The following is a 15,122-nucleotide window of genomic DNA, read 5'->3' as shown; positions in this document are numbered from 1 at the left end:
TTTTGTTTGGCTTCAAGAATGGAAAACAAAGGTTCCTTTTGTGTTCAGTTTGGAAGGAGTATAAATACAAATATGTAGTGTGCAAAACCTTGTATTCTATATTATTTTATATGTATTTACAGTATTTCTATTCCTTCCAAACTGACCAATTATTTACATGGAAAGCTCTTTGAAATTGGATACAAGATTGATCAAATGGGTGCCACAAGCTGAAACTACTTGCTCACAAGGCATATAGAATTGTACTGTCGCTCTCTACAAACAATATTTTAAAACACATGGAAGGTCAGGAATCTCCACAACGGCACAACCATTAAATACATAACATCAGAGAAGAGCTATAAATCCTTGAGCAAGCAGATCATCTATCAGAATATATGGATAATGGATCATTAAAACTTACAACAAAATGACCCATACATGGCTTCTTATATCTATACTAATGGTTCTTATAATTCTATGTTAGACAATGCAGGGCTCTGCTACATCATCAAAGAGGCATCAACTCAATGTGATCTCTATGCAAGGCTCAAGGATCCTATGCATTTGCATTCTTCCCAAATGGAGTCTGAAGTTTCTTTAATGCAAATACAAATATGTAAGATTCATGAAAATGATAGCATTTGTATTTGTACTCTTCCCAAACATAACTAATGCTCAGTTTGGAAGGTTTACAAATATAAATATGTAGACCGCAAAACATTGTATTTTGTATCTATTTGGACTGTACATATTTGCATTTGTACACTTTCTAAAGGCTCAATTTGAAAGGAGTATAAACTCAATTTAGAAAGAGTACAAATACAAATATGTACAGTGCAAATACATATAAAATAATACAAAATATGAGGTTTTGCACTCACATATTTGCATTTATACTCCTTCCAAACTGAGACTAAGCTTCAAAGGAAAAACGTAGGCTCAGTTTGGAAGGAGTACAAATACAAATATATGGAGTGCAAAGCCTTATATTTTATATGTATTTGTACTGTATATATTTATATTTATACTTCTTTCAAACTGAGCCATAGAGTAAAATTAGATTTGATCAAATGCATGAATGATATCTCTTTATCTCGATGTAGTTATTTTGAAGCCATATCTTTTGTTTATATACCTAGATGGCAGAACTGTCTGGCTCATGGGCTGGCTTCTTTTGCTTGTAAATATGACCAGCCCCAAAATAGACATTTCGAATAAGTTCCTATCATATTTGAATATTTAACAGTTAAAAAAAAAAAGAAAACAGCTCTTCAACCAACTAAAGTTTTTCCCAAATTTAATATTTCCTAATTTTTTTGGCACAACTCACAAGTTTGCCACTGTAAATTTTCATGGATTTTTTAGTAATGATGATAGACATAGCACTAACAGGGGAGTCAATGGACTATGGATTGGACCCATCCAAATCAAAATCAATTTGAACAAGCTAGATGAATCAATAATACATATTGAATTGGACCAGTTCAGACTTCATGGTCTATATTCATCGGATTGGATTGGACCTCATCCATCTGTAAATGGATTCATATTGGACAGGGTCAAGTTAGACGAATATCTCTCCCATTGACAATCCTGCATACAAATATATATATATATATATATATATATATATTGAGCATATATATTTAAAAGAAAAACCTATGCTGCTGCAAAGACATGATACCTGAAAGTGTTTTTCTTGTATCATAGTCCAACGTAACTAAATCGGATTATATCAATTCATATAACTATGAAATCAATGGGATTAAATTCGACTTTGGACAATCTTTGCGGCCCATAACCTACGTATTCTGATATTCTCAATGTATATTTAGACATGTGTAAGACTGAGTTGCAACCGAGTGGAAATGCAAGAGGAAGTTATGGAGGAAATTTGGAATTGAGGGTTCATTTGGTTCGCGATCAGAATCAGAACCGATACCCCAAGACTTGAAATCAGAATCACTTATTCCCCCTACCATATAACGATTATATGGTATTAGGATTGACTGATTCCATATTAATTGCACTTGATGGCTCTATTAGGAGCTGTTTAACCAATAATAACGCCCCAGATCAGCCATCAAATTTATATGTCTGACTTTGAATCTCTCACTTCACATAGTTGATTTGGGCTTTTTATTGGTTATACAGCTCCTAAGACAGCCATCAAAATCAGCTCACTCGGCTTTTTTGAGATTTTGATTCTCATTTACCAAGAAACACATATTCATTTTTCAGATTTATGTGGGGACTAACGAAATTTTATTTTCCTGGTCCACTTTTTAGGTGGGTAAATAACTTTCCCACCTAGGGGGAAGTTACTAACACCTGAATGAGACAAAAATGTCCTTTTAATAATGATTTTTTATGGCTAAAATGGCCATTATCTTATTTACCTAGGAAATAAAGGAACATGGGTAAATGCTCTAACCCGGATAAGTCTTTCCTAAGAAACACTTACCTAGGTAGTAATTTTTCGAAAAACAAATAAGGCCTTATAACTAATCAACTAGTATCATAAAAACTATAACCAAGCAAGTGGTATTTATCAAAATTCATGGGGTGGGGGGGTGTGATTGGTCAATGCTCTTTCATTGAGCCATTTACCTTAAACAATTGAACAATTGTCCACTAACCCACCACTTAGGTAGAAAAAGCACTTTTATTTCTAGGTCCATATTAAAAATGTTATCGAAATTATATTTTCTTTAATTTTTGTTGGGTATCTTACAGATAAGGGCAACTTTTTGTCCTGAATATCAATAAAAGATAATATTTTATTGGGAAACCAAATCTCCACGTAACCTTCATACTGAATATCTACGCAACCTTCATTGGGAACCTTCCTGCATGCATGTAATTAGTATTCCTGGATGTATTTGGAAAATCGATTCCTATTGAAACTGAATCTCCTACTTGTATATATAGGATGTGCCTTGCATAATTAAATCACAACAGTTTCCACAAAGGTTTCTTTCATGGTATCAGAGCAAGAAACAGGAGCAAGAGGTTTGTGTTCTAAGACCTGGAAATCAGTGGCGGTTGCGACGTAGCTCGGCGTCGGCAGAGCACATAAAGCTAATGATTGTTTTCTCTAATTCATTGTGATACATGGGGTGCTTATAAAGTACCTGTTTCTTGTGGTGTCGTTTACTTTCTAACCATTGTTGATGATTATTCTCGTGATGTGTGGGTTTACCTGTTACTTGAAAAAAAGTGAAGTAGCACATATTGTTGAGAATTTCTGTGCCATGGCAGAACGCCAATTTGGCAAGCAAGTCAGAACTGTTCGAAGTGATAATGGAACAGAAGCCTGAGGTCGTACTTTGAGACTCATGGCATTCTACATCAAACTTTCTGTGTTGGAACGTCCCAACAAAATGGTCGAGTGGAGAGAAAACATAGGCATATTTTGACTATTGCGAGAGCATTGAGGTTTCAAGTAGGTTTGCCTATTCATTTTTTGCAAGAGTGTGTCTTGATCGCCAGATACTTGATAAATAGGACACCTTCTTCCGTGCTTGACAGGAAGACTTCGTATGAGGTACTGTTCGGGACGACACTGCGACACGAGCAAATAAGAGTGTTTGGCTGTCTCTGCTATGCCCGTTGGAGCCCTCGAGATAAGGATAAGTTTGGAGAGAGGAGTAGGAAATGTGTTTTTGTAGGCTATCCATACGGGAAGAAAGGTTGGCGCGTATATGATGTTGAGAGCGGTGAATATTTCGTCTCCCACGATGCAGTCTTCCATGAAAATGTATTTCCATATGCTGGTGATTTAGAAGTACCTCTTGAAGACAACCCTGGCCCGACAATTGCGGTTGTAGTTGATGATAATGTTGTTCACAGCCACAGAGGAAATAAAGACAGGGGGAGTGACGAAGAGGATATCTGTGCGAATGATAGGGAGAGCTTTCAATATACTAATAGAAGAGATGAGGAGCAAGGCAATGGAGGGGACGTGCAGGAAGTAGAAGCTAATGGTGGTGAGGACAGAATTAGTGTGGATCCAGCACCGCAAACAGCACTAGAAGAGCAACTTGGCAGGGGACATCGACATCACACGCCATCTGTTTTGTTAAAGCCCTATGTAACCTACACTGTTTGATGTTTGAAAGACACCATTCACACTCAAGCCAACCCTGAATCAAAGTCCTCAGGTACGACTCCCTATCCCATAGCAAATTATGTGACATGTACTAACTTCTCTACTAGACATCAAGCTTTCTTAGCTGCAGTCACTGCAGGAGCCGAGCCTACCAATTTTCTGAGGCAGTAAAAAGCGAGAAATGGAGAGAAGCTATGAGGAAGGAATTCCAAGCTCTGGAGGATAATGGTACATGGACATTGGAATCTCTACCTCCCGGGAAAAAGGCCATAGGGAGTAAATGGGTCTATAAGATCAAATATAATTCAGATGGGACGATTGAACGGTATAAGGCACTCCTAGTTATCCTCGGGAATAGATAGGTTGAAAGATTAGATTACAATGAGACTTTTGCTCCTATGGCCAAATTGACGACAGTTCGAACCTTCTTAGTCGTGGCGGCTACTAGGAACTGGGAGTTGCATCAGATGGATGTACATAATGCTTTCTTACATGGGGATTTGAATGAGGAAGTATACATGCAATTGCCACCAGGATTTACGTCTAAGGATCGAACAAAAGTGTGCAAACTGAAGAAATCTCTCTATGGACTGCGTCGAGCTCCCAGATGTTGGTTCTCGAAGTTAACAACAACATTGATACAGTTTGGGTTTTATTCAATCGTATCTTGACTACTTTTTGTTCACCTATTCAAAACACGATGTTCGTCTGCATGTGCTGATATATGTTGATGACCTGATTATTGGGGGAAATGACACTGCTGCTATTGTAAAATTCAAAAAGTATCTCCATCGGTGCTTCCATATGAAATACCTGGGCCCACTTAAATATTTCCTAGGGATTGAAGTAGCTCGTGGCCTTGAGGGAATATTTTTGTCACAACGGAAGTATGCCCTAGACATCATCTCGGAATGTGGACTCTTGGGAGCCAAACCAACATCCGTGCCCATTGAACAAAATCATCATCTTGCGTTGGCAAAGGGCACTCTTATGGAAAATTCGAATCGGTATCGACGATTAGTGGGACAGTTGATCTACTTGACCATTACATGATCTAAACTGCGTTATTGTGTTCATATCCTAGCTCAGTTCATGCAAAGTCCACAACAAGAACATTGGGATGCAGCTCTGCACGTGGTGCGTTATATAAAAGGATATCGAGGACAAGCTCTATTGTTCCGTTTTGATAACGATCTGGGTCCATATGCCTATTACGACTCTGATTGAGCAAGCTACCCGTTGACGCGACGATCGTTGACTGGCTATTTTGTTCTGTTGGGGTAGTCGTCAGTTTCTTGGAAAACGAGAAAACAACATATCGTGTCGCGCTCCTCTATAGAAGCCGAATATCGTTCGATGGTTGCGACAAGCTGTGAGCTGAAGTGGATGAAGAAACTTCTTTTGTCCTTTAGGGTGGCGCATGATGAACCTGCACGATTGTATTGTGACAATCAGGCAGCTTTGCACATAGCCGCGAATCCAGTGTTCCACAAGCAGACAAAGCATATTGAGGTCGACTGTCATTTTGTTCGTGATGAGCTACGACGTGGGAACATTGTTACTTGCCATGTTTGAACCACAGAGCAGTTGGCTACTATCCTGACGAAGGCTTTGGGAAAAGAGAAATTCGCATATTTCCTTGGCAAATTGGGCATTCGAAATCTGCATGCGCCAATTTGATGGGAGTATTGGAAAACCAAATCTCCACGTAACCTTCATACCGAATCCCTACGCAACCTTCGTTAAGAACCTTCTTGCATGCATGTAATTAGTATTCTGGATGTATTTGGAAAATCGATTCCAAATGAAACTGAATCTCCACAAACGTTTCTTTCATATTTTTATAAAATAACAAAAACAATGTAACTTTTTTTATATAAATATCAACTAAGAGCAATGATACTGTTCATCGTCCTCCTCTGCCCCTTCCTCTGGTGATATGGAGGCCGGAATTCCCTCTGCAGCTCTGATGATGAGATTCTCGTTGAGTATATTAAGAAGAATGACCACGGAAGCTGGAGATCACTTCCTAATCACGCAGGTTTGATTTTTCCATCTTTCTTTCATTTTCTTCGCCATTAATAGCATTCCATCCGATCTGTTCAGGATCCTAGCAGTTTCAAGACTTGAAATCCTGTTAAATGTTTCATCAATACCTACGAGGGTTTCTTTATTCATTTTCCTCCTTTTTTTTTTCTAAAATACATTTGGATACGATCGATCAAAGGTAATGAAAGAACTTAGTATCTCTCTGTCTCTTCCAAGATTGAGTGAGTGAGTTGTGGTGGATCGTATCGGGGTGACTAATGAACGAGTAAAGCGAGTTGTCCAAGTCGGTTTAATCACGGTGCTGACTGCTGAGCATCGTTATCCAGATGTCATACACCATCATATCGACACGTTCAAGACGTTTCGAAATGCTTTGAACACTTGTTTTTTTGGTTAATCCGGTATGCATGAACCATGAGGATTCCGGATCTGAAACCCAATTACGAGTAAACATGTTAGTTGCTGTAATCTGAAAACAGTACAAATCGATGGCGTGTTTTCTTCCGATTGAATTTTTTTAGTCCATTCTCTACTTGTTTGCAGTCACTGAAAGCCGAAGATGAATCACCAAAATTGCATAGGAAGACGATGAACATTATTATTACCCTTGGTTGATATTTAAAAAAAAAAAAGCTACCTTATTTTTATTATTTTATAAAAATATTATCTTTTATTAATATTCAGAGCGAAAATTTACTTTTAACCCTTTTTTTTTTTGAATCTATGAAATTGTGATGTGACAAATACATTTTTTATATTTAGACCCGTTCACGGGCTTGCTTCGAGTCTGACTTTATAGTGTATGAGTTTCGGACTTTAGGATGAGCCCATTCAAACTTTGGCAATAGCCAAGCCAGAATCTGGCCCATTAACAGGTCTAATTATATTCAACAAACTATCAATGTTGTAACTTTGTAAGACTCACCTTGGACCGGACAATTGAACCATAAAAGCTAAGGAAACGGTATTCATGGTGATGGAGCGTGATCCGGCCGGTCTTAGTTGTCCGCTGCCTTGCTTCCGAACGGGGTAGCAGGGAACCTGAAATGGAGGAGATGGGGAAGCTCCGGGGGGAACTGTAGAGACTCCGAAGCTCAAGTTAGAGTCCTTCAAAATCAAGTAATACCAGATAGCGCAAAGTTTGCATACCTCCGTTGTCGGGGGGCAGGGGGCTCTTATAGTCACCTCGTGCACTCGTCCCGGGGCCCTTGTCAGGTCAAGTATGATTACCCTTGTGCTTGTCGATTCGGCCGTCGTCCTTTCTGCTAAGACAAAATCGTCGCTGCCTAACCGTCGTCTAACTGGAGATGGCGGTGTCAATGGCAGTGGCAGGTGGCCGTTTAGGTGCTGCCGCCAAACGTCAGATCCCAAGTCAGTCAGGCGCGGCGCCCTTGGGCACGAACTTCCTTAGTGTCAGGCGTGGTACGAATTGTTTGGTTTTGGTGCCAAGTGATGCGAAGTGCTGAGCGAGGCGGTCTTGAGCTCGGAGGTATCTATAGGGCAGGTCAGTTCGGCGAAGTGTATCCCGAACTGTTACAAGGTGGGTCAGTTCAGCGAAGTGTATCCCGAGCTGTTACAAGGTGGGTCAGTTCGGCGAAGTGTGTCCCGAGCTGTTACAAGGTGGGTCAGTTCGGCGAAGTGTGTCCCGAGCTGTTACAAGGGTCAGTTTGGCGAAGTATATCCCGAGCTGTTACAAGGTGGGTCAGTTCGGTGAAGTGTATACCGAGCTATTACAAGGTGGGTCAGTTCGGGCCCCTGGTAGGGGGCTCAGTCCGCTAGTGTCCCCTTGTTCCCGCCTAGGCTTGACCCCTTTTGCCGAGCTGTTGTTTCTGCCACGTGTTACGTAATAGACAGGTCGGGCGAAATCTTCCTTCATCACATGGGTTTTTATAGGATGAATGATTTATCGCCCGATTGACCGGTAAAACTGGGACCCGTGGAGCATTTTGGCATTTAGTAGCCCATGCTCTGCATGGCACGTAAGACTAGTCATGCTGGCTATTGAACATGAAGGGCTTACCTTTCCTCTAAATTCATGTAATTTCATGATTGAATTGGTAGCATGAGAATGACTTCTTTGATTAGAATTTAGTAAAGTACCCAAGACCAAGGGAGTTGAAACCAAAGTTGTTTAAGCATCAAGGTTTATTTCTTTTGAGTTTTGAGTGAGGAGTGCTGATTCGTCAGTAATGTGCACAGCAGTCAGTCTGTCAGAACGCGGAAAGCCAAAGTTTTCTCTTGACCCATGTGATTGGTATGAGAATGTTTTGATTTTTTTTTTTTTTTTTTAATTTAGAAAAGGAACCCAAGAGAGTTGAAATGAAAGTGAAAGTTTGTTCAATCGTTAAAAGGTTAATTTCTTTTGGAGTGAGAACTGAGAAGTGTTGATCAGTCGGTTGCAATTTGCCACCACCGACTGAGTTTCTATTCCCCTCAGGTTGGAGGTTAAATGATTCTTGACCTAGTATTAAAGGGTACAAACTTTTAGGTTTGAGTGGTTCTTTTGAGATGATATCAAGGCTTATTTGAATTTTGATCAAGTGGTTCATTGTTTGATTTTCACTTGATGAACGATTTCTTGAAAAATAGAACTAATTCAATTTTCCAGTCTATTCTGGTCTTGGTTAGAAGTAATTAGACCATTGTGTATCCACCACCATATTTCAGGCTCGCTCTATTTAACATTAGAAAACTGCACCATTGAACATTTCCTCAAAAAATACGTTCATGTTGGTATCATAGTTTTTTTGTTTTTTTACTGTAGACAAGTTTAAGAGAAGCCTCAAACACTGAGTTTTTCTTTCTTTTCAAATTCCTTTTTTTTTCTTCCTCGGGTATCGTCCTTGTCATTTAGAGGGAGAGCTTTTTGTCTCTTCATTCAGAGAATTTGGTTCGAAGGATCATACTAGGGACGTTGTGATCGTGTCGGATTCACCCACATCATCCAATTATTGAAACTTGACTAATCAGATTCGATTCGTTTTTACCGAATTTGCTTTGTTGTTTAAAACGAAAAGATTTTAAAAAATTCTGATAAAAAAATTAACAGAAAAATACGGACAGGTCGAATATAGATTTCTATATTCCACTACAGACCTAAAATTAATTGCTTTTTGACATTTTCCCTAAAATTAATCACTTTTGACATTCATCTATTATAAATTTACATGAATACAAAATATTAAATTTTTAATTATAAACTTTATATAATTATGTATAGTATATAACTGCTGTTGGTTCGGACGGTTGGACCATTTGGCCTGAGAACTGTTCAGACAACTGGTTCCAATTTACCCCAAACCCGGTCTTTAGCCAAAAACCATTGAATTGGTCAACAACCCGTTGACCCAGAAAATCGAACCATCAACCAGTTTAACCCATTCAACGATTTTTAGCTATTTTTTATTTTTATTTTTTAAATTTTTTAAAATATTCTTATTAAAATGAACTATCCATTCGAACCAGACAATCAAAACATCAACCCAGTGGCCAAAACGATTCCAATTTCAAATCGGTTTTAAAAACATTGTTAAATACATATGTAGGGATTAAGGGAAAAACCTTATAACCAATCAACTGGGTATCATAAAAGGGGTAACGAAATGTGTGTGTATGCAGAATAAATTTAAATCAAATCAGAGGAGATCAAATCTGCGTTCAATCCAATTATTAAGCAGAATCTATCCATACAGACTTTAAAATCCAAATGGAATTTCAAACTTTCAGATACCATTGACAACCCAAAAGCTTATCCAGTTGTTTTCTGGCATTGAAGTTACATATACCGGAAATAAAAAGATCACTTCAGACCCATCAGCCCAAAACTAGACACTTATTCACTCTCATTTTGCCACCAATAAATAAAAGACAAAATTATTATACACATAAAACTGTCCGTGCTCATATATCCTGATCAGTACATTACAAAGAGAAACCAATTTTATGTTCTTAAAGTTGTCATGGATTAGATCAACTTTTCCCATTTATTAGACGCGCGTTAATAAAATGAATTAATCCTACCCTTATTATGCCTGTAGATGGTTTCATTATTTTACAGATTGAAGTGTTGGTACATCGCTTCTCAATTTCAGGATGGCGGATGTATAAGATGGACTCTCCTCTAAGTTACTACAAAGGTTCTTGAATATAACGGCACTGGAACGAAATTGGCTTCAATTGGTGCTTGGCATGAAATAACTTCCTGGTATTGTGGTTACCCTGCATCAAGTAGAAACAGCCATAAATTAGCCATGTGGGAGGTAAAATCATCACCACCATTCAAGCCTTATCCCAACTATATGAGGTCAGTTGTCATTCATTCTGTTTATTGTCATGTCCTTTGTTAAATTATGGACGCTAAAATCATTTCTTATTTCGACATTTGACATTGAAGGTAGAACTGTGCAAGAAATCAGGTTACAGTTTTTACAGATTTATTATTAGGAGTACAGCTTGTGGATTAATTGGTTCACATAGTTCTACCAGTTGGAATATAGATGTGGTAGCTTAGAAGTCACCACATGGACTAAACATCCATCACTATCAGTGTCGCAATCATCCTTGCTGGAATACTTGAGTCCATCTTGGATTGCGGGTCCCATGGGTTTGGAACGTGTGATACCACTCAGAGTTCTAGCTTACGATTCATTTGTTGTTTTCCCAAGGTTGGACCCAGCGGTAGTTGCATTCCACTCCACTCCACTACTTAGCTTGTCCAATGGATTCGAAGATCCAGCAGTGTAATCTTATATGGACCATAAGTGATGTAACGCTCTAATCACTTTACAGGTCTCATGCTGTAGGAAGCCCCAAGAACGCACATTGTGGTTCAAGAATTTCTTCCGGTTAAAATTCATTAGCCCATAACAAAGAAGTAATCCTATACGGTATCACTGCAGTATATAAAATCTGTTCAAAGGCAGGGATAAAAGGAGAAAGAGAAAGAATGAGAGAAAGGAAGAATTAAAGAAAGAGGAAAGAAAAGAACTAAGACCATCATCTGGAGGTCAGCTATATATATGTCTAAGATGGTGTGGACTCGTCTTGTTGAGATGCCTCGTATTGCAATTTTGAATTGGACCAAGGACAACACTAGAACATATTCAGACCACCGAAGACTGCCGCTATTGATTCTCTTTGAGGAAGAAAGAGAAAGGCAAACACCACAAGTTTATGTTAAGAAATAGTGATTGATGCTGCCAATAAAACTAAAGAAGTCTACGAGATTTGAGCATGGGCACTTTAGACAACCGAAGGTAATAAGAAGCCGGAAGAGGAGCACTCGATGCCTTCTTTTCCGGGTAGGAGCCAAATTAAATTTGTCTATTGCAGACAAGAAGAATTTTTGTACAAGAAGATTCATTTGCATGATTGCATGTAAGATAAGAACAATATAACAAACACTACAAGCAACAGAAATCATGTCCATACACGTTGTCACATATGAGATGAGCCACTGCTAGTCAGCTCCCACCTAGAAGATCTCGTTAGCTGAAAATTAACCCAACCAATATCTGATTCTAATCAAATGATCTAGAGATTTGTCTGGAATTCTTCCTAGTGTTCTATAATACTTTATACCATCAGAAAGAAGTAAAACTGAGCAGTAGACCATCTAATCAGGTGGATTTAGGTAGAACACAATCATCCTATACATATATACATATATACATACATACTATAGGCCATGGCTTCCAAAATGATATAGAAAAGAAAATGAACTGTATCACTCACCTCACAGATGTCCTATCATAATCACAGGTTGGAAAATTTCAGTGCTTTCTGATTCAGCTCCTCCTTTTTCTTAACCTCTCCCTCTTTTGTCGAGTACTGCACAATTTGCAGGCCTTCCTCAACCACAGATTAAAAATGCTGTGATGAAGATGATAAATCCCAAAAAGGACATGTTCTGCATAAAACAAGAGAATATAGGTGGGTATAACATTAGATTTATTGTTCTACTTTTTAGTTGCCTTGCTCATTAATTGAATGTGAATATTAACGGAAAAACTAAATGACCCTTAAGATGTCCGGGCCACCGGTCATGGGACCAATTCCATAGTTTCTGGATTCGGTTATTTGGGATCAATTTCGATCCGGAGCAGAACTTAGAAACTTGTAGAATTTAAGGCCCCAATTCTTTTAGTTGGAGCCATTGTTGGTGAGAGAAAATGAGGTGGGGAGATAGTTATTTGAATTTCAGAGAAATTGATCAGGAGTGCAATTCATTCAGTGACTAACCAGTAACCACAGCTTTTGGAAGTAAAGTTCAATGAAGTACCTTAGTCTTAGAAGCAGAAACCATCTCTGGGAGATAACCACGTAATCCAATGTCATAAACTGGAGTTCCATCTGGATAGTACAACCCATAGTTCCTCTCAGAAGCCGGCCCCGGCTTCAGATCCTCATTGAAGAGTGCAAAGACATAAATATCGATCGGAATAGATGGTTTCAATGGAGTACCCTGCCCCTCCTCTATTCTGCGCAGCAAATTCCCATTATAAATCCTGGCGTTCTCTGGTGAGGCCCCTACCTCGTCAGGCTCCCCTTTAGAAGGCCAACCTGTCTCAGAAATCCTCACTTCTATATCAGTATGCCCCATTCTCTTGATCGCCGAATAAACAGCATCTATTTGAGCATACAACATGTTATCGTATTTTAGATTTGTATTTGGATCTGTCATCCCTTGGTTCGGCTGGAACAGAACGTAGTCCAATGAGACTTCATTGGGGTTATCTTTATAGGCAAAGTAAGGATACGCGTTGATGAGGAAAGGAGACTTGATCTGGGAATGAAAATTGAGAAGGGGTTGGATGTATTCACCGAGATCTTGCCGGAAAGCACCAGAGGAAGGCGGGAAGGAGTTGGCTAATATGGAGAGAGAATGAGCGGTGGTTACGTTCACTCGGTCATTCATTCCAAGGGAAACAAGAGCATTGTAGATGGAATGGATTGCCGGGAAGAGATAGGACATCAATTGGGTGTCATTACCAGATAAAACTTCGTTCCCGACGGTGATGCAGGTTATTCTGGTCCAGGGAAGGTGGCGCAGGACATGTTGCTTCACCCAGGCCAGGGCTTTGTTGGAGTCCGTCATGTTCAGAAGATACTCATTTCCAACACCAACTACAAACTCGACGTTCGAATTGGAGAATGCCTGGAGGACATTTGGATCAGCATCATAGAGTTTGACTCTGTTGATGTTGAGGGACTCGAGGAGGAAGGCGACTCGGGAAGGAGAAGGGAGGTTGTTCGCGATCTGGCCATAGTTGATTCCGAGCCCAAGGCCAAGGATCTGGACAATTGAATCTGTTTCATCAAAAGGAAGAATGAGCTGATGAAATCACCAAACCAAGGTTTTTTTTTTTTTTCTATTGTTTGAGAGCAGAGAATGAAGATTACAAGTCTTGAAATGAAAACACTAGCAATTTGATAAGGAGGAATGAAGTAGAAGTATACTATAAAGAAATGTAGAAACATCGAGACATATAGAAGTCTGAAAAAACTATCAAGAAATGCAGAAACATGTTACAGAAAACCGGTTATATTTTCAAATTATCAGCCTTAAAACGAAACGATAAATTAATAGAAGAGCAAGATTTCCAAAGTTCTAGCTGGAAATCAGAACCACTCTACTGCAGTTCCCGAAAACCAACCAATGAAACCTTGGCAGATTAAAAATAATTAAAATAAGAACATCACTGCTCAGAATCAGAGAAAGAAAACCTATTGAGACGTGAAATCTTTAATTTCCTTCAAAGAAATTACAGATTTTAAGGAAAGCAACTCAGCAGAGCAGAGCAAAGCCAACAACTATCTTCGGATTTTCAAATTTAAACTGCTTTCTATGTTAAAGTGTAAATTGCTCTACTCTGTAATTAACTGAGGCTCATTCCTCCAAACTTTCCTTCTATTCTAACACACACTGAGAAAAGAGCAATGGACGCCATGAAGGAGCTTGAAAGACGGCTAGAAACAGAATTGACTGAAACACAGAGCGCTGAATCGAATTCCTACATTTTTAATATACAAAAACCGTGCGATCTCAATGAAACCAAATGTTTTACGATACCATAAATAGAGTACAGAATAAAAAGGTTCGTTGGTCATTCACAATGAAGAGTACTGCCACGAAAGTAGCTTGAAGAATGAATTGAAGAAGAAGACGAAGACAGACCAGAAAGGAAGAGAAGTGTTAGCAAAAACGCGCAATCTCGCATCGCTTCAGCTCTCATTTCCCTCCGGTGGGCACCTTCTCCGTCTCCGACTCCGACTCCCCAAATTTCAGCTCTCAATTCTCAGCGCCTGCTTAATATAGCAGTAACAAAATGCCATTCCGATGGGCTGTGTTTGGGACTGCGATCTCAATTAATCCAGATATGGTGTGACACAAATGTGCGAACTTGACTGAGTGACCCATCACAAATTAACACGCTAGTATGCGACAACGACGTGTTAAATCGTAATTGGTCATCCAGCCAAATTCTCAGTATGCACTTAGCAGTAGATCCCGTGCCGTTTTCAACGGGGACAGAGCAATCATTCCAATTTGTGAACTTAAAGGCCCGTTTGCCTTTTTTATTTTTTCGATAAATAAAGGGGAAAGTTAATTAATGGGAAAGTGTCTCTCATTTACTAACAATCCTATGTTTGTTGGGTTATTCCATAAACGCCTAAACGGTGGATTTGCGGCAAATTGATTTTTTTCCTATGCATATCTACCTCCCAGTTTTGGATATTAGCTTTATTCATTTTTGGAAAAGTTTATTTAATTGACTAACTTCATTCACTCGGGTAAGTGTCACCTATGGGTGCAATATACTTGGACTTACCGATGGGTGTAATATACTTGGGTGTACAATCACTATTTTATCTATAAAAATTCATTTTCTTTTTTTTTTTTTTTGTAAGTTATTGTTAGAATGAGTAAAATTGTTTTAATACGTCTCACCAACATTTTCTTCAAGTAAATAATACCTAA

At 38.9% G+C, this 15,122-nt stretch overlaps 1 protein-coding gene across 1 annotated transcript; it reads right to left on the bottom strand.

Moving 5' to 3' along the window:
- Nucleotides 1–9,783: 9,783 nt before the first annotated feature.
- LOC148871213 (glucan endo-1,3-beta-glucosidase 14-like) lies at nt 9,784–14,667 on the bottom strand. The gene is made up of 4 exons (XM_088970480.1): nt 14,319–14,667; nt 12,423–13,450; nt 11,876–12,050; nt 9,784–10,360 (listed from the first exon to the last, which is right to left on the bottom strand). The coding sequence occupies exons 1-3, from the start codon at nt 14,374–14,376 to the stop codon at nt 11,994–11,996; spliced, it is 1,143 nt and encodes a 380-aa protein (XP_088826606.1). The 5' UTR covers nt 14,377–14,667; the 3' UTR covers nt 9,784–10,360; nt 11,876–11,993.
- Nucleotides 14,668–15,122: the final 455 nt, after the last annotated feature.

Source organism: Nelumbo lutea, chromosome 2 (assembly GCF_056320005.1).
Source record: "Nelumbo lutea isolate HS-2025 chromosome 2, American lotus-T2T, whole genome shotgun sequence".
In the NCBI taxonomy this organism is placed as follows: Eukaryota; Viridiplantae; Streptophyta; class Magnoliopsida; order Proteales; family Nelumbonaceae; genus Nelumbo; species Nelumbo lutea.
This window is presented reverse-complemented; position numbering and strand designations above follow the sequence as displayed.